Here is a 16,990-nt window from a genome sequence, read left to right as displayed (position 1 = left end):
CGCAGCCAGTGATGGAAAGGTGGTGGCTGAGTCGGCCAACATGTTATAACGTCGAAGGAGGTCACAGAAAGTGCAGGGTTTTTAAGGCAACCTAGTCACATGATGGTAAAGTCGGCCAGCTTCAGTGCGGGTCGGAGAACGACTGACATGGTTGGGCTTTTTTTTTCCTTCTGTATGAGACAGAGAACGAGATGTTTTCTTACACACCAACATGTTGAAACCTAAAGTGACGACAAAAGTCAGCACGCGCAAATAAACATTACACACCATTAGATATAAGGAGAATAACAAAATACTTGATCCTAACACACGCAGGTGATTCTCATCATTGTTGCAAATGTTTGATCAGTTTGTTGGGATCCCATTCAGTTCTATGGAGAGACAGAATAGCACAACATACAGTAGAATCAGTGAGATCAAACAACTTTCATGTGTCTATGGTGAAGAAACATTTTGACCTCATCTGTTACCATATTATTATCTTACGGTTTTAGGTTTGTGCCTACTAAATATGATGCATTTTACAGTGAGCTAACTCAATATCAAACTATGAACCAGTAAAACCATGAATAACCCAGGAGTATCCTAATAAAACACGTCACCGCTTCAGCTGCCGCACACTGTACAAACCTGCCGGTCAAAGGAGTCGCTTCACCGCTCTGTATGGAGGAGTGGGAGGGGCCAAAGTGGGGGCTTGTGAGTGTCATGGCGCAGGTCGGGAAGAGATTCGCAAATATGTGCAGTCAGATACCAATACACATTTGGGAGGAACTGATGAGAGACTATGAGATTTCACGAAATGGGATTGCTACTGGCAAAACATGATTCACTGCAGCAGCCCCATGGCAGATAAGCCCTCAAACCCCACAGCTGATGATGTAAAAGTAACATTTCATCTCTGTCGAAGACCCTTTTTTTAAATCGCCCGTATCAGGTCAAGGCCTCACAAACTTGAAAACAGAAGTCTGAACAAGTTATCGGACACAGAGTCAAAGAAGAGTCCAGCCTCTTTTGTTCCTTTAAATTTTATTTCGACAGGATTTTGCGGACAAGCACAAACAGAAAACAGAGTTCGATTACACAGAATATTTCTATGAACAACTCGGTAACATGATGACAGCCTCAATCTAAGCATGATATCAAATCACATTCTTCAGATGATGGAGCAGCAGAGCTGGAGCAGAAGCACCTCACTCTCTTTTCAACACCTTCTCTCCCTGTGTGGCTGCAGCGTCAGCTCGGTCGCTCATGGCCTTCTGCACCTTATCCATGACTTCATCTGTGTCTTTGTTGGTCAGCTTCCTCCGACCCACTTCAGCCGCTGCTGACCCAGCAGCAGTTCCGATGGCTCCACCGATCACCCCTCCTAAAAACACCCCCAGGAGCAGACCCAGCACAGCGCCAGCTATCACCACTTTAGGTACTGTCTTAGCCGCCGTCACCAATTTCTCCCACACCGGACTCTCTGCCACCATTTTGACTCCGGCCTTGGCTCCAGCTTTGGCTCCAGAACCCATTTTCCCCCACACCGGACTCTGTGCCACCTTCTTTGCGCCGGCACCAATTCCGGCGCCAACTTTCATGGACCCATCAGCCATCAGTTTGGCGCCGGTTTTCGCTCCAGACCCTACGGTTCCCCAAACAGGACTCTTGGCCAAGTTCTTAGCTCCTGTTCCAAGCCCTGCTCCAACCCTCTTCGAATTCTCTGCTACTATTTTGGCGCCTGAACCAACTTTGGACCACATCGGACTTGCTGCAGCTGCTTTTGCTCCAGACCCGACCCATGCTGAACTGTCCACCACCACTTGAGGAACTCTGTCTCCCACTAGTTTGGAGACGTGCCCGGCAGTAGATCCCACTTTCTCCCACACAGAACTGTCCACCACCATCTTCTGGACGTTTTGAGCTCTGCTGCCGACTGTTCCCCAAACTGGACTGCTGTACACCTTCCTCGCCCCGTCACCCACCATCATGGAGCCGTCTGCCAAGAGTTTGGGCATGGCCTTCATCACAGCCTCCAGTCTCTCCCTTGTGGACTGAAGCAGTGAAGGTGAAAGGCTGGAAAGTGAGATCTGAGGAAGGCTCTCGATGTTCATGGTGCTTACACTCATCTCCGCCTCTTCCCTCGTCTTTTCCATCTCCTCCACCCTCACCTCCTCTTCAGCTTCAGCCACCGTCTCCATGTAGGGGCCGACCTGTCCGTACCATTCCAGCTTTTCTTCCTCATGCCTCCCTCGCCTCCTCTCTCGCGTGAGCTCTGCCTGTCTCTGTCTCACTCTGTCCTCTGCTTCCTGGAAAGCAGGACATGAATAACACTCTCCGCCGGCCTCCTTCACCGTTTGCTCCACCTTCTCCAGCAGCTCTTCCACATTCCTCCTCCCTCTCCAACCGGGTCCTGACTCCAGGATGTGAAACCTGTCCCCGCATTTCTCCACGATCTTTAACAAATCGGGACGCTTATCTGCGATGTAGGCCTCGACGCCCCCACTCTCACGCTCCGGAAGCTGATCTGCATGAGTGAAGAGGACCAGCGTGTGTTTCTGGACCGCCTCCGGGCCGAAGACCGCCTCCAGGGCCCTGAGCGCCTGCAGCTCTGTTTTGGCCGGCTGGTCTAACGGGACGCAGAGAAGGAAAGCGTGGGGACCTGGACTGGAAAGGGCCACGCAGGAAGAGATCTGAGCCCGGACCTCATCAGGAGGGCGCTCGGAGTTGAACCAGTCTGGGGTGTCAATTACCGCCACCTGCAGGAGGAAATTCATACTCCAGTTTAGACAATGTTTTACAATAACTCCAGGGTTAGGTAGAGGAAGATGGATCCCAGTCACTGGGGTTGTAGTCAAGAGCGTGGCATAGACACCAGAGCATGCCGAGACCTAACTGAACACAGATCCATCACACTATTAGTCTCTGTCACACCTGACCACCATGGCTGCACTTCGGTCACCTTCCTCAGTCTCTTTTACTTTTATCTTCTATTATATCCATTGTTAATTTTATTTCTTTCAATATGCTTTAGTCAAGAGTCTCTGTTTATACTAAGCTAACCGATCCATAGAAGCCCATATTAACGGACCATTGACAGTTGCTGCTCTTTTATTGCATGTTTTCAGTGGCTCTCTCCAACTCCTCTTGTATACCATCATCTGCCACCAATGTCATAAAACTCCTCACCTCCTTGTCAAACCAGGGTACTGGGTCAACGAGGCCAAACAAAACGCTACCTACTTCACAGTGCTCACCGGAACAGGCATGAAAATTGGCATGGCTAGAATTAAACACAGACTCGACAGCTAGATAGATCTCTCCTCCTTGTCCACCAGTGGTCGCCATGTTCTGAATCTGATCAGGTGAGACTGGACAATATTTCAATTATTGTAGTTTCTGAGGTTTCCAGTACATGTTCTTCAAAACCCGTCATGTTTAAATCAGAGTATTAAAAAACAAATAGAGCATGTGGGACTGACATTTACGATTCATTGACACAGAAAGATTTGCTTTTACTTAAGAGAAGAGAGTTTCTGTTCAGTTGGAGTCATGTGTCAGAAGAGATGAATCCCTTCTACAGGAGGGTAGCAAGATAACCTCAGTGCTCTACAGAACAGCAGCGTGTCCTTACGCTCACCTTTCTTCCGGCCACCTTGGACTTCTTCTTCGCACACTCCTGCGTGATGGGGGTGAGACTGTCAGGGCGTGACTCAAATGCGTCTTGCCCCAGCAGGATGTTGCCAGTGGAGCTTTTTCCAGATCCCGACCGGCCCAGAAGCACCAGCCGCAGCTCTGGAGCAGACGGGGAAGAAGTCGGAGACACAGCGTAGGTCCTGGGGACCGAGGCGGACGTGGGTGTCGAGGGGGCGGAGGAGAAGAACACGGACGAATTGGAGGGTGAGACAGGCGAGAGCTCCTCAGATTTCCCCTCCAAGCTGTTGATTCTGTGATGAACTGAAAATCGAAGGTGATTAATCGGCAAATACAGAGAATGACACAACCCGAACTAACAAGCACTTACAAGTGGAAACATATTTTTTAGCTGGTTTTTCCTCAGACATTTGTGAGAGAAGGGCTCCCTCTAGAGAGAGAAGAGAGATCACGTGATTCCCAGCGCGTCGCAATCATCAAGGCAAGCGGAGGAGAACAGCAGGGGGCGCTGAGGAGGACTTAAGCAGAGTTCATGACATCAGGAGAACTCAACTGCGATTGGAGAGCTTCACACAGCAGGAAGAGAGAAAGTGCGACAGCAATTCCATGATCATTGGACCACAACCTCAGGTCTATAGTGACAAAATAGTGTGTGGTTTATCTTGTATTTTCCAACAAACTATGAACTATACAAGCACAGTGGAGCCAACAGCAGCCACTGGGGAGTCTAGACCGACAACCACGCACACCTGAGGACAGTCCACAGTCATCACATGACACATGTTTTCTCTCCACTAGAGGGAGAAGCAGTTGGACTTTACCTGCGTTCAGTGTGTACGACGGCGTCCTCTGCACTTGCGGCAGGGCATGAGACGTTCGCTCCAGCTCAAGAGAAGAATAAAGCCCATTAAAACTCTGGCGGACGTTATGTTCTTCCTCACTCCTCTTTCTCTCAAGACTGCGGCTGTACAGGCTCTCCATCCCCGAATCGATGACAGTAGTGGCTTTCATTGTGTAGGTGGATTCCAGCAGTTTGGGTTTTTCTTCCTGCCTGGCACTAAAACTTTCCACACGTTCTTGCCGCTCCAGTTTCACTTCACGCTCCCTGCGCGGCCCGTCGGCCGTCTTCGTGTACGCGCCGTGTGTCTGGATCATTTTATCCACCTGCAGCCAGAGAAACACAGCAGTAATTAAACTCATAAGTCATGAAGTGAAGTGCCATTCATGTAAACCGGTCCTGACCACACATGGGCGTGAGTGAAACAAGGAGCTGTTGTAACACAGCTATGAAGATAATGAGAGTCTTGTACTGCCAGAGCAGGAACTACATAGCCACATCATTACGACCTTGCGGGTCCCATCTTAAATGAATGACCTTGACCTCTGAAGAGGACACCTATGGTTTTCTCATGGCTTTTTCAACAAAAATGCAGGACGAAAGAGATGAGCAAACTATAGTGAAGTTAAACACGACTCCACCTGACCTTCTCAAACAGCTCTTGGACCTGCTCCTGGTCCTCTTTATGGCGGTTGTTGATTACATGGTATCGTCCCTCACAGAGGTCGATGATCTGCCTCAGACCTTGATGCTCCATCTGCAGGTACCTCTGGATACAGTTTCAAAAAAGAGATTCATGAAGAGATTCATTCAGTTTAGGAATGAACATGTTCAGTGACTGCATTGAAGCTTCTAACCCACAAAGAGAACCTTCCTGTAAAGCTCTCATGCGCTCACACTTTTGGCACGAGAGTACCTTAAATGGGAGGGGTGGTGGTGTTATGGTTAGGGTTGAGATGACTTGAGACAACACTGGGACTTTCAGGAAGCTATGTATGTTTTCCCAAGCTTGTGAGGGATTCCTCCTGGCACTCTGGTTTCCTCCCACACTTCAAAAACATACAGGCCACACCGAATGTGTGCGTCTTGCCCCATGTTGCTGGGTCGGTGTCCAGATTAAAACCTAAAATGTCTCTCAAGTTTCAGGGTTAAATACTGTAGTTAGTTTGTTATGAATATGTGACTGTTCATCATGGGACTTCTCAGTTCATTGTTGGACATTGTGTTATTGTTCAACAATTTTCTTCTTTTACAACAGAATTATTTAATTCATGAGAACATTTTTGATGCATTTTTTCCTTGTTATACTTGATATCCTATTTTGTATTTTTCTATCAAAACGTATATTCTCGTGAACGTTCTCCTGAGGTAACACTGATATAACTATAACTAACTCTTGGAGCGTCAGTCGGTCACACAGAGCTGCCATTTTCAAGTTTAAAAATTCCTATGTGAAGCTCCACATGAGCACGTTACCATGCGAAGCCTGATACAGATTAAAGCACAAAGGTACCTCAGGCGTTCGTCCCATCAAGTAGTCTCCACACGTCAGCAGGACGAGGGTGTGATCCAGGACGTCCTCCCCAAAAAGCTCCTGCAGCTCCCCGGGGACGTGACACTCCATCTGTGGGGACGCAGGATTCTCAGTCATGTGATCAATAAGATGGGTTCATTAACGGATGTTTTTTGCTTTGCTCAAGGGCTCCTTCACCATGGAGCATGTGCACATTACTGATACAAATTTAGGAGGGAAAAAAAAAACAATAACAAAGTGTGACTACAAGAAAGATGTGCAACCTTTTTGTAAACACTTAAAGGCTCGATCACAAGTTGACACTGCATGTAAAGGGCAGCTCACAACTGTGTACACTTCTTATTAGAAATGCAGCTGCTTCCTGGTACATGAGTCGCACTACAAATGCCTCAACTGCAACAACCAGACTGGTATATTTCAACTCCATTACAGTTTAGTTTGTTTCTGTTCTCTTATGTTCCATATGCACTTAAATATAGTGTTTAAGACAAAGTAACTATCACACTATCACAGTTCTGAACATACAGTTTAACTCATTTACTGTGCAAACAAGTTTAAATCGCTGTTAAAATATACATTAATTCAGGAAGCTGAACATCAAATAGTTTATATACATTTGCAGTCCAGTCAGTCATGATCAAGGTGATGCTGTTAAGCTTCCAGAACCTCCCACTTTGGCACGGAAGTCTATTTAATCACAGTGTTTTTATGAACATATTAAAAGAAGTCAAATATTGAACGTTTTCTAGGCTTGTTGGTCTCCATCCTGCCGCAGTAACACGACACAAGCGACGCGCGGCTCACCTCAGTGAACTGGCTGACTGGGACCAGCAGCAGGAAGGCATGTGGCCCTGGCTCCAGCAGAGTCGTGGCTAGCTGCGTCTCCTTCTTCACACTGTCCTCCATTCTGCCTCCGTTCCAGAACCATCTGGGCGCCTCCACCAGGGCCACCTTCCGGCCTTGGGAGAAGCCCTGCCGCAGCTGGCAGCTCCTGGACGCCCCAGGAGTGAGCGGAGCCGTCTCACCCAGGATGGTGTCCGCGGCTGAGGTCTTTCCACAGCCGATGTTCCCCAGCAGGACTAGTCTCAGGTCCTGGGATGAGGAGCTGTAGAAGCTCCGTCTCGAGTGTTCACTCATCACTATGGGGACAATAAGAGTGGAAGAGAACTTAGCGCAGTCATGAATGAGTATCACAAGTTAACAACTACATTGTTTTTGTTTACCTAATGCTGATCTAAATCAAAGGTGTCAAACACCACAACTACACTCAAGGTTGACACCCACAGGGTTGGCATGTGTGGAATGATCTGAAAGCGATGATAAACGGAAATAGAAATTTGATTTTATCTTTTTTTAGGAGCTTCAAGGGAGTGTCCTTCATACCAGGGGTAGGTCACGACAACGTGTCCAACTGTGTTTAACAATGCTTTACAAGCCAAAGGAAAGTGGCACTTGAGTTCAACTTTCCACAGGAAGCCTGGACTCACCTGCTTCCTCGTGTCTTCAGGGGTGTGCTCAGTCAAATCCCATTTAAATCAATAACACTCAGACTCTATGCAACAGGAGCAAGAGCAGAGAATGAGACAGACAAAGTGTGCAGGACTGTTCAAGGAAGAGCTCACATGTGTGGAGACATAACTTCAGTCGTGAAAGCAGTTACTGACAGGAGACATGCTTTCGCTTTTTCGCTCACTTCTCATCCCTTTTTCACAGCCAAGCCTTCTCTCGGTCCTGTTCAACAGCATTCTATCGAGGGTCATACCGGCGGCTCCGCACAAATCATTTGGAGTCATAAGGCTTACACCGTTTCGGCTGTCACCCCAGAGTGTGACCATACATTTACATTAGGATCAGATGTGTGTACGCAGACACACACGATCCGGAGAGGACCGAACTGCAGTTCAGTGGTGAGCAAGATAAAAAAAAATGGAAAACTGAAAATGTACTTAGTTCACAAGTCCACTACAAAATCGAATTAAATTCTCTAAATCTAAGATAGAGATCATAAAAACTAAAAACAGAATCTTGTTGCCGGCGAAGAGAGATGAATAAAGAAAGTAGTACAGCGATGAAAGCAATGTCATGATCATAAATGAACCTTTACAATCCTGGCAAAGACTTTTTAATCTTAAATCTTAAAAATAAATAAATAAAAAAATGCCATTATTTTGACAGCGCTCCTTCACTTTAAAACAAAAGACCCAGTAGAGCACTAGTCCTATTATTAAATGGCAGAATAATGAGGGGGAAGCACAAGTGACTTACCAGGCTGGGTGAGGCGCTCCGCTCCAGGTGTGTTCATGTATTGTCTAGTGAGCGCATGAACTCGTTCGGATAAATTTCCCACAGTCCTTCTCGACCCGGTCGCCAAAGAGATGCGCCTGCAAAGCTGCGATCTGATGGATCTCTACCTGTCTCACCACTCCCAATTTGGGAGACCTGCAGCTCTATCGTCAACATCTCTGCACAGGCTGGTTCGCATTCCTAAAGAAGGCGGAGAGTTTGTCCTCCAGCGCCGATGAATCATTTCGGTCCATATTTTACCACACCCATTACTCGACAAAACCGACAGTGAGCTGAGGTGTGAAGTCGAGCAAACACCACGGAAACATCACGGCGTCCCACCGCGTGACTTAACGATGGCTTTAGACCCGACATTGAAGTAGCACCAGTGTAAATATTTTCGCAGTCCAGCAGCAACTGGAAATATATTTTAAAAACACAGCATGTGAGATCAGAGCATTGTTTCCATCACTGTACGGCCATTTTATATTTTTTATTATTCTCACAACTTTCATCATTTCACTTATATATTTTTAAATAGAAAACTACACTTTAAGATTCCCAATGACACTTTTTTAAAATTCATAATCTCATCTATAAAAGTATTTAATATGCTTGTTTATTCTACATAAATTTAGACATTTATTTTTAAATATGTGTAAAACATGATCACTGACTGGCTACAGTCATGTATAGCTGTATAAAGCAGCAGCTATTTATACTGTGTACATATTCAAGTTTTGTTGCTGAGCGAGTGAGTCAGAGAATCCTGCTTTTCTGAATGCAACATCACCACATATTTAATTGCTCAACAAATATAGGACACAAAACGGCGCCAATAAAACAAAAATCTAAGGTGATAGAAGTGACTTGTGTGGCGCTTGAGGATGGGTTGCTCACAGTCCTGGCATCAGGTAAGCAATGTTCTCCAGAGAAGAAGCCTTCGGATTGTCAACAGTCAAACAATGGACCTTCAACAGAGTGGATTTCTAGTGAAGCCAAACCCACCAGTGTGTATTCCGCGCTGCTCCTCAACTCCGGGACCTGAGAGGTGAGACAGATCAGTGGCACCATGGAGCACATCAGGGAGTCCAGGAGGAGGAACAGGCTCCGGTGGAGACACACAGACTTCTGCAGAGGGAATTTTAAAAGAATTATTTTGAGACTTTTCAGTAGCATGGCTACTTTAATCCAAGTTTGAAAGAACTGACGTCATCTTCTGAGGAAAAAAGACACATGAGAGTTCTCACATCTGTCTGCAGAAGATGTTGTCCAATCAGATACAAGGACTCTCCCAGGAGCTGCAGATGGGAGGCAGCGCACACCGGATCCTGGCAAGTGTGTTCAGCCTGACTGGATGTGGAACTTGGCATGTCCAGGACCGGGACAAGCACAGGTGAGGGGACCGGGCTCCCTTCCAAGGAGACGGGCCTTCTGGCTGGGGTTGCTGAGCTTTGAAACTGTGTGGACTGTTGTGTGGACGCAGGAAGAGCAGGAGGACAGTCAGCCACCTGAGAGTGATGATTGAACTGAGGAAGACAGGGAGCAGATCTGTGGCTCAAAAGCCAGGCGCCTGCTGCCCTCTAGTGTGCAGACAGAGAAACAACACGTGGCGGAGAGAACAATACATAACCTCGCGTCTCCATATAATCCACATTTTGTACTGTATCGACATAAATATGCGTCTCATCAGTGATTTGTGACATGGTGTAATACTTGTTTATATGTCGTTCCACTTGAGTTTCAGGTAAACTACGAGGTTTTATTTCATTTGTCATCGACATCAATAAGTAACGCATCAATATCATGAATTAAACGAATGACTAAAACAGTCTCACTGACCTCTGACGACAAAGTGAGTGAATATTGCGGCAGGATGGCTCCATCCTTGGAGAGATCGGCCGCCACCTCCCCTGGTCACGCAGACCCGTCATTCACAACAAGTCTATTTACTTCACAAACATGTGTGTAATATGAAAATTGTCGCACCTGACAGTTGGTTATCGGATGACAAGTGTGGAACCTGTGGAGATGAACGAGAGAGTGTGGCTGTGCACTCAGTGTCACAACTGGCGACACTCAGTGTGCGCTTTTTTAGGGACCAGTAAATCAGAGAGCAGGTCTCCAAACATCCTACACACAATAGTTCAGAGGTCAAGTCACCTCGCTGTCACTGCTGCAGCCTTCTTCCGCCCGTCTGAGGACTTCACACTGCACTTCTCTGGATCTGCCCATCTTCAATAGGAGATGTAATTCACAAACACGTGGATGAGTATGTTGTCATTTCCGACATTATTCACTTACTCTTTCCGCGATTCTTTGATAAGAAAGGAGCGTGCGTTTCTCCAGGTGAAACCACTGTCGACTATAATCACAACACAAGACACAGCCGCTGAAAGGACTCACATACCACAATAATAGAATTAGAATTCAAGTTGAAATAGTTGCCGTGCAACACACCTGACTTCTGCCTCGGGTTTAGAACAAATAGCAACAGGGAAATTGAATTATTCCACTCAAGCAAAGTGTAGATGTGTTGGCTAGAAGTACAAAAGCTGTCAGGTTTTGCCCAGATTGCGCGTCATCTGCGAAGTCATGCTCAGCGACACGTGCGTCACTTCCGGTTAGAACTCATTTCAGTGTCCTATAATTTCCCGTTTGTCACCAATTCATGCGTCTCTTTTTAAGTTGCTGGAGAAAATATGTGGTCACGAGTCGACTTATGAACAGGAGTTTTGATTTGTTAAAACTCTTTTCTTCTTATCGCACCTTGCGGTGCAGTTTAGTTATTTATTTTACCAACAAAAGTGATTTCAAAATTGTAATCTCCGTGTGGTCCAAAACTATTTCATTTAAACTACGGGAAGCTATGGTAAATGTAACAATTTTTTATATTGTATGTGGTCTTCTTCTTGTCTTCACCCCTAAGAACCCATTTAAAAATCTAAGCAATGTATTTTCTTCATCTAAATGAAGACTTTTATTAAACAATACATCATTTCCAAAAGTACCCTCCTTCATAAGATAGCTGTACTTTGTTTTACTGTCGTACAAAGCCTTTTTTTACTAGGTCACTTGACTGATAATAAAATGTGGAGTTTACACCACTCACTCACTCGGCCCCTCAGGACTGTCTCAGTTGGATAATGTGGCCCTTTTGGAAATGAAATTGCTCACCCTAGCCATGCTGGACACCATCCATGTATCGATCTCCAACCCGCTCATGTCCCAATCCTTCACTATAGTTGCTGCTTTCTGTTGAAGTTCACGTGGCTCACATGAAATATCTCTCTTCACCTGTTGACAAATCATATTATTGGCCACTATGTGTGGGCCATTATTGCCCACCCGGCTTGCTCTCAGGCCATATCCAGAAAGCAACAATACAATGAGAACTAGCATTTTAAGGGCGACCACAACACACACAATCTGTCCCCTGCCAAGCTCATGATCTGGTCTGATCAATCATCAACCATCTCTAAAGTGATAAGAGATCGGAAAACGCTGATCTGCTCCAGCCTCAAAATGCTGCTTCATGTTTAGCCTGTTTGACAGGAGACACTTCCTGACTCATGACCAAGTTCCTCCAAAGTTGCAGCTTCATGGTAACTCCAAGTCCCTCCCCGCTGCTCTGCTGAGCTCATGTTTTCAGGAGCATTTCTCAGCAGTCTTGTTGTTTTCACTGGAGCTGGTGGGAGGGAACAGGGAGAGTATAAAGCCTCGGCATGCGCTCAGTCGCACACATCTGAGCTGCGGAGCTGTGATAGCAATCTGCTGGAGACATCTGACCGATAGGACTTCCATCTCTCTGAAAACTTTTACCACATTTCATCAGCTATAACTTTGATTCACTCCATTTTTGGGACGATCATGGATTCTACTGCAACAGCCAAAACAGAGCAGATGACTGACAGGTAAGAACATCATACCTTCACCACCAACTTGGACAAACTAAAACATATAGTATATTTTAAAAGGAGAAATAACTGAAAAGAAAGCAACAGAATATACCTATTCACAGTGTATTTACAATGATCCCAGTCATAACATAGAAATACAAGTGCTGTAAAATGAACAACAAAATCAGAACAAGAGGAAAAGTGTATTGACAAATAACAGTGTTGATTTTTTTTAAAAAGAGCTCCAGTTTTGTTGCTATGGTTTGATTTTTCCAAAAAAAAGAACGCAAAAGAAAACATTTCAGCGTTTCTATGGCAACCCGGACCGTTGCGCTTGCAGACAAGAACTATTCTAATGTATAAGTCTGACTTGAACTTGTGGACTCCAGCAACTCACCTGACGCTCTGACCTGCAGGGATCTCTCAGAGGAAATCAAACATGTGACCAAGGAGAGTCACGTCCGGGCGGAGAACACAGAACTGATGCTGAGCTTCCAGAAGGGAAAAGTCTCCCTGCCGCAGTACAAGGTAAATAAGTATATTCTTTAAAGCTAGTGTTGCAGACGTCTAACGGTTCTCTTCCTTCAGCTGCTCCTCAGCTCCTTGTTTGAGATCTACCAAGCTTTGGAGGAGGAGATGGACAGGAACGCCGACCATCCCAGTGTGGCGCCCATTTACTTCCCAGCTGAACTGGCCAGGCTGGAGTCCATCAAGAAAGACCTGGAGTTCTTCCACGGCCATGACTGGAGGGAGAAGATAGTCGTGCCGGCAGCTACCAAGAGATACTGCCACCGACTGAGACAAGTGAGTTTCCAAGGAACTTGAACGCCAAACATACCAGGAGGCGAGCATGCTGAAATGAATAAACTATATTGCAGATTGGGAAAGACAACCCGGAGCTGCTGCTGGCTCATGCGTACACTCGATACCTCGGTGACCTGTCAGGAGGTCAGGTCTTAGGTCGGATCGCACAGAAGTCCATGGGTCTGAAGGGAAGCGACGGCCTGTCGTTCTTCGCCTTCCCCGGCGTCTCCAGCCCGAACCTCTTCAAACAGCTGTACCGTAGTCGCATGAACGGCGTGGAACTGAGCCCTACTGAGAGGAGAGGCGTGCTGGAGGAGGCCGTCCGAGCCTTTGAGCTCAATATCCAGGTGAGAACGAAGGCAACATGTACAACGAAGTAGCACCTGACCAAGCTTCTTGTCCTCTCTCTTGCAGGTGTTTGATGGTTTACAGGAGCTGCTGAGTGTTGGGCAGCTGGGAACAGGGTCTGCACATTCATTGGATAAACACAAGGCTCCCCTTAGTATGACTGACAGCTCGCCGTTCTTTAGGCTGATCATTGGACTGTCTGTCGCACTCGCCACAGTCAGTGTGGGAATCTTCATCCTCTAGTGAACTGAGCTCTGGCTGTCACTGTAAATATGTAGAGGTCACGACAAGGCCCACGACCGGTCGCTTGAATGCTTGAGATAAAGTGTGAAAGAAGTTTTCAACTTTTAGAGGCGGTGGTTATGAAATAACACCAGGTGACGGTTATGTTTTAGATTCATTGACAGTTTACACATGACTGCAGGCCAGTAGTAGTGGTTTTGCCGCTTGGAATGATTTGCTCCATATGTATATATATTTTTTAATTTATTTTCTGGCAACATTTCTTGCAAAACAAACATCCTCTTATTTCAAAACCATGTAAAATATTTTACATTTTTCATAAAACAATCTGTTATACTGTAATCACTGAAAGTAGTTTCACTCCTTTATGACTCAAGAGTAAACAAAACTAACAGCAAAAATGAAAGTCAAATGTGGCATTTTATAGTAGTAGCTTGTCATTGTAAATAATGATCAGAATTTGTTTTTTGAAGTCAAATAAACAAGTGAACAGTGTTTTTTTCAGTGTTTTCATGCTTTGTTGTCGATATGTGAACAGAAAAATGAAAGGTGAAATATCACACGTGTTCTTTCCTTTTTCATTTCCTTTTTTTATTCTGGCTTGTACACCTTCCTTATCATCACGCAGCCTCGCTACACAGGAACACAGAATGACTGTTGACAGCAGCAGCCAGAATCCGATCAATGGTTTGTTTCGAGCACTTGGACAGTTTGTTCAGTACAGTGCTGGTGTCTGACAACTGAAGAGAAACGTGGCAAAAATGATTGTACTTCACAGGAATTATTGTTCCTCTATATCGAACAAGGCACAGCAGCCGGAGTGAGTCACACCATCTTTCAAATACATTCCTACATATTGCTTCAGCAACCTCCTCCGTTTTGCGCTCTACATTTTTTAGTCAGTTAAAATTTACGGACAAAATCGGCGCCTGCCGTTTGAAACGGCATCAATGTGCAAACGCTAGAAACATGAATACAACAAAACTTAAGACACACGCACAACCACAATCTTCTAAAATGTGTGTCAGCAACAGAGTTGTGGTTGACATTCTTTTTTTCTGTTATCTCCTGCACAGTAAACAGAACACACAGGGACGTCAGCATGAAGAAGGGACCTAATAAAGTGACCACAGAGTACAGTAGTAACAATAGAAACAAGCACACTTCAATAATCCTGACGCTCGATCCAGAAAGTAGCAAGGCTTATCTAGTCATTCCATTGGTATATTGCACTGCAGTGCAGGGGTGCTATTGGACTCCACCTAGTCATACAACCTTTCATCTGAAACATGTCTGTCAGGAGCAGACCATTGGATCCCAGATATTTAGCTCCAATTTTGGCCAAAAATCACAACATTATACGGGATTAGATTATGCACCATATTTCAGGTATGTCGTCCCATGCAGGGCCTCACACACACCCTGCACAAGTGTCAGAGCAGGGGACGCAGGTACGGTCGCTTTCCACATGATCACTCTCTCTGCCTTGTTATGATAAACATGCTATATACTGTATTCATGTGATGTGTGTTTTCCAGTGCTGTTATCTTGTGGTCATCCCCAGATGACAATATAGAATAAACTTTTTTTGGCGAGGGGAGTTATCAGGGGGTGGTGGAGAGGGGTTTGAGCAGAAAGGCGACCTGTCCTGTCCAGCGAGTCCCATAGCAGCTATAGCTGAGCCTCCCGTGACCTCAATAAGGATATAATCTGAAGATAAATAATGTTATCAATGGCTGCCATTTTAGTTGAACTTGGCTATTATCATGTTGCCCATTTATGTTATGTGTAAACATGTATTTTTAGGTGAGTCAGTTGAGTGACACGCGATTGCAGTGATATGTTTTCTTTTATGGTCAGAGGCGTGCACAAGTCACTTTACTGTCTGGCTCTAAGGAGCCAACTTTGGGAGTCCGAAGAACATGGCCATGGAATTGGAGGGTCGTAACAGATGTTCTAGACCCTGCACTGGACCAGAATCCAATCCTGCTAAAAGTGATTCACTCATAAAAAAAAAACCAGCCACGTCATGCTACTTTGGAGTCCCATTGCTACATTAGTCTTCATTGTGCTTGATTTGGCACATCTTCCCACTGTAAACCTCCGCTTCCCAAAACACCTAAAAACATCTGCATAGTGCCACGTGACCTCGGCTACAAGTGTGTACAGCAAGACCAGTGTCGGCTCGAAAGGTGCAGTGACTCTCGGGCCGGTGCAGACTCAGTTGGCCTCGTAGGAGGACAGCAAGGCTGCGTCGACAGGCTCCATGCAGGACGGGCAGGTGAAGGAGCGCACCAGCCAGGCGTCGATGCAGTCGGCATGGTAGATGTGGAGGCAGGGCAGGAATCGGACCGGATCTCCGTATTCAAAATCCATCATGCAGATCACACACCTGCAGGAAGCAACACTTTAACACCCGACCCTGAGACAACAGGAGACAAACTGCAGGTGTTGGAGCAAAATAGACTCTATTGAAAACCTTACTCTCTAACTTTCATATCAGTCGGGTCAGAGCCAGGGTCAAAGATGCCTTTGGGCAGGTGCTGGATGAGACCCAGACGTTGGGCGATGCAGATCTGCTCCTCCTCTGTCAACTGGTGGGCTAGACGACTGTCGCTTGGCGTCAGATGGTAAACCGGCCCCTGCTGGGCTCGCTCCTGTGACGAGAGCAGGATTGGGATGGGTACGGGGCCCGGGCTGGGCTACATAACTTACTACAGTGCTCTCATCCATGTTGACGTATACATATCTGTCTCAGCAAAACAGTTCTGTCAGTGTCAGAGAACCATTATTTATGACCCAATTTTCGTTACAACAATATCTTGCAGTAGAGAAGTGCTTCAACGAGCTGAGTTTAGAACAGGCTCCATCCACTGTTTGCTACCTACAGGTAACTTCTCAATTTGATCTTCACGTCAGTCCGTGGCGTTTAACCGGACGCGTGTCCCCACAGCACCCAGCCCAAGCTCTCAGACGGCTCACCTCGTATGGCGGCGGCGGTTCCCCTGGAAGGCTGCTGCCTTCGGACTCGTTCAGCAGCGAAAGATCATCCGAGCCCTGCGCGAACAAACAGTTCCCCATTGAAGTAGCACCACCATGAGAGTGAGCACTACTTTCGGGAGACCTAGCTTTAGCTCAACTAGCCGTCGTGTTTGGCTTCCCTTCTGCTTCCTCGCCGAGTACCCGGTGACTCGCTCGCTCGCTCAGAGAATAGACATTAAAGCTTTTGGGTGTTCAGCGGGCGCTTAAATGACCAGTGACGTCACGTTCAATCGTGACACGGAAAAAAACCCGTCTGTTACAGTGTTTACAAAATAGACTGAGTGACGTCATCCAGTGACGTAGCGATTTCACAATAAAGTCATTTAAAAAAACGACATTTATCATAACGCTGACTAAGTGACT

The 16,990-nt window shown here is 46.2% G+C and overlaps 4 protein-coding genes across 6 annotated transcripts; 1 reads left to right on the top strand and 3 right to left on the bottom strand.

The window, feature by feature from the left end:
• Positions 1 to 1,019: 1,019 nt before the first annotated feature.
• On the bottom strand, positions 1,020 to 8,423 carry LOC128754274 (uncharacterized). Of its 3 annotated transcripts, XM_053856773.1 has the most exons (9): positions 8,274 to 8,378; positions 7,496 to 7,560; positions 6,813 to 7,147; positions 5,988 to 6,098; positions 5,121 to 5,243; positions 4,458 to 4,800; positions 4,007 to 4,066; positions 3,623 to 3,939; positions 1,020 to 2,741 (listed from the first exon to the last, which is right to left on the bottom strand). In XM_053856773.1, the coding sequence occupies exons 3-9, from the start codon at positions 7,143 to 7,145 to the stop codon at positions 1,191 to 1,193; spliced, it is 2,838 nt and encodes a 945-aa protein (XP_053712748.1). In that variant the 5' UTR covers positions 7,146 to 7,147; positions 7,496 to 7,560; positions 8,274 to 8,378; the 3' UTR covers positions 1,020 to 1,190. The 3 variants fall into 3 exon arrangements, with proteins under 3 accessions (XP_053712748.1, XP_053712747.1, XP_053712749.1); XM_053856772.1 differs by lacking the exon at positions 7,496 to 7,560 and having other exon boundaries at positions 8,274 to 8,423; XM_053856774.1 differs by lacking the exons at positions 4,007 to 4,066; positions 7,496 to 7,560 and having other exon boundaries at positions 8,274 to 8,423.
• Positions 8,424 to 9,187: 764 nt separating this feature from the next.
• Positions 9,188 to 10,872, bottom strand: LOC128753572 (HMG box-containing protein 4-like). Its single transcript, XM_053855353.1, has 8 exons — positions 10,752 to 10,872; positions 10,596 to 10,656; positions 10,455 to 10,526; positions 10,281 to 10,314; positions 10,134 to 10,204; positions 9,542 to 9,760; positions 9,300 to 9,422; positions 9,188 to 9,232 (listed from the first exon to the last, which is right to left on the bottom strand). The coding sequence occupies exons 3-8, from the start codon at positions 10,524 to 10,526 to the stop codon at positions 9,188 to 9,190; spliced, it is 564 nt and encodes a 187-aa protein (XP_053711328.1). The 5' UTR covers positions 10,596 to 10,656; positions 10,752 to 10,872.
• Positions 10,873 to 12,034: 1,162 nt separating this feature from the next.
• LOC128753698 (heme oxygenase-like) lies at positions 12,035 to 14,108 on the top strand. Its single transcript, XM_053855660.1, has 5 exons — positions 12,035 to 12,205; positions 12,607 to 12,718; positions 12,779 to 12,994; positions 13,069 to 13,341; positions 13,409 to 14,108. The coding sequence occupies exons 1-5, from the start codon at positions 12,162 to 12,164 to the stop codon at positions 13,583 to 13,585; spliced, it is 822 nt and encodes a 273-aa protein (XP_053711635.1). The 5' UTR covers positions 12,035 to 12,161; the 3' UTR covers positions 13,586 to 14,108.
• LOC128753699 (RING finger protein 11-like) lies at positions 13,860 to 16,960 on the bottom strand. Its single transcript, XM_053855661.1, has 3 exons — positions 16,568 to 16,960; positions 16,070 to 16,242; positions 13,860 to 15,977 (listed from the first exon to the last, which is right to left on the bottom strand). Exons 1-3 carry the CDS (start codon positions 16,664 to 16,666, stop codon positions 15,806 to 15,808), a joined length of 444 nt encoding a protein of 147 aa, XP_053711636.1. The 5' UTR covers positions 16,667 to 16,960; the 3' UTR covers positions 13,860 to 15,805.
• Positions 16,961 to 16,990: the final 30 nt, after the last annotated feature.

The sequence above is a fragment of the Synchiropus splendidus genome, chromosome 2, assembly GCF_027744825.2.
Source record: "Synchiropus splendidus isolate RoL2022-P1 chromosome 2, RoL_Sspl_1.0, whole genome shotgun sequence".
In the NCBI taxonomy this organism is placed as follows: domain Eukaryota; kingdom Metazoa; phylum Chordata; class Actinopteri; order Syngnathiformes; family Callionymidae; genus Synchiropus; species Synchiropus splendidus.
Note: the sequence above shows the minus strand (reverse complement) of the source record. Positions and strands in the feature narration are given on the sequence as shown.

Coding starts and splice junctions, on each gene's coding strand:
- LOC128753572 (XM_053855353.1), bottom strand. CDS start 10,526: ATGGGCAGATCCAGAGAAGTGCAGTGTGAAGTCCTCAGACGGGCGGAA. Junction 10,205..10,280: donor ATCCGATAACCAACTGTCAG/GTGCGACAATTT, acceptor CTGCGTGACCAG/GGGAGGTGGCGGCCGATCTC. Junction 9,233..9,299: donor GCAGCGCGGAATACACACTG/GTGGGTTTGGCT, acceptor GACAATCCGAAG/GCTTCTTCTCTGGAGAACAT.
- LOC128753699 (XM_053855661.1), bottom strand. CDS start 16,666: ATGGGGAACTGTTTGTTCGCGCAGGGCTCGGATGATCTTTCGCTGCTG. Junction 16,243..16,567: donor AACCGCCGCCGCCATACGAG/GTGAGCCGTCTG, acceptor CTCTCGTCACAG/GAGCGAGCCCAGCAGGGGCC. Junction 15,978..16,069: donor ACTGATATGAAAGTTAGAGA/GTAAGGTTTTCA, acceptor TGCTTCCTGCAG/GTGTGTGATCTGCATGATGG.
- LOC128753698 (XM_053855660.1), top strand. CDS start 12,162: ATGGATTCTACTGCAACAGCCAAAACAGAGCAGATGACTGACAG. Junction 12,719..12,778: donor TCTCCCTGCCGCAGTACAAG/GTAAATAAGTAT, acceptor CTCTTCCTTCAG/CTGCTCCTCAGCTCCTTGTT. Junction 13,342..13,408: donor CCTTTGAGCTCAATATCCAG/GTGAGAACGAAG, acceptor TCTCTCTTGCAG/GTGTTTGATGGTTTACAGGA.
- LOC128754274 (XM_053856772.1), bottom strand. CDS start 8,310: ATGAACACACCTGGAGCGGAGCGCCTCACCCAGCCTG. Junction 5,244..5,987: donor TGATGGGACGAACGCCTGAG/GTACCTTTGTGC, acceptor AACTGTATCCAG/AGGTACCTGCAGATGGAGCA. Junction 3,940..4,006: donor TAAAAAATATGTTTCCACTT/GTAAGTGCTTGT, acceptor TTCGATTTTCAG/TTCATCACAGAATCAACAGC.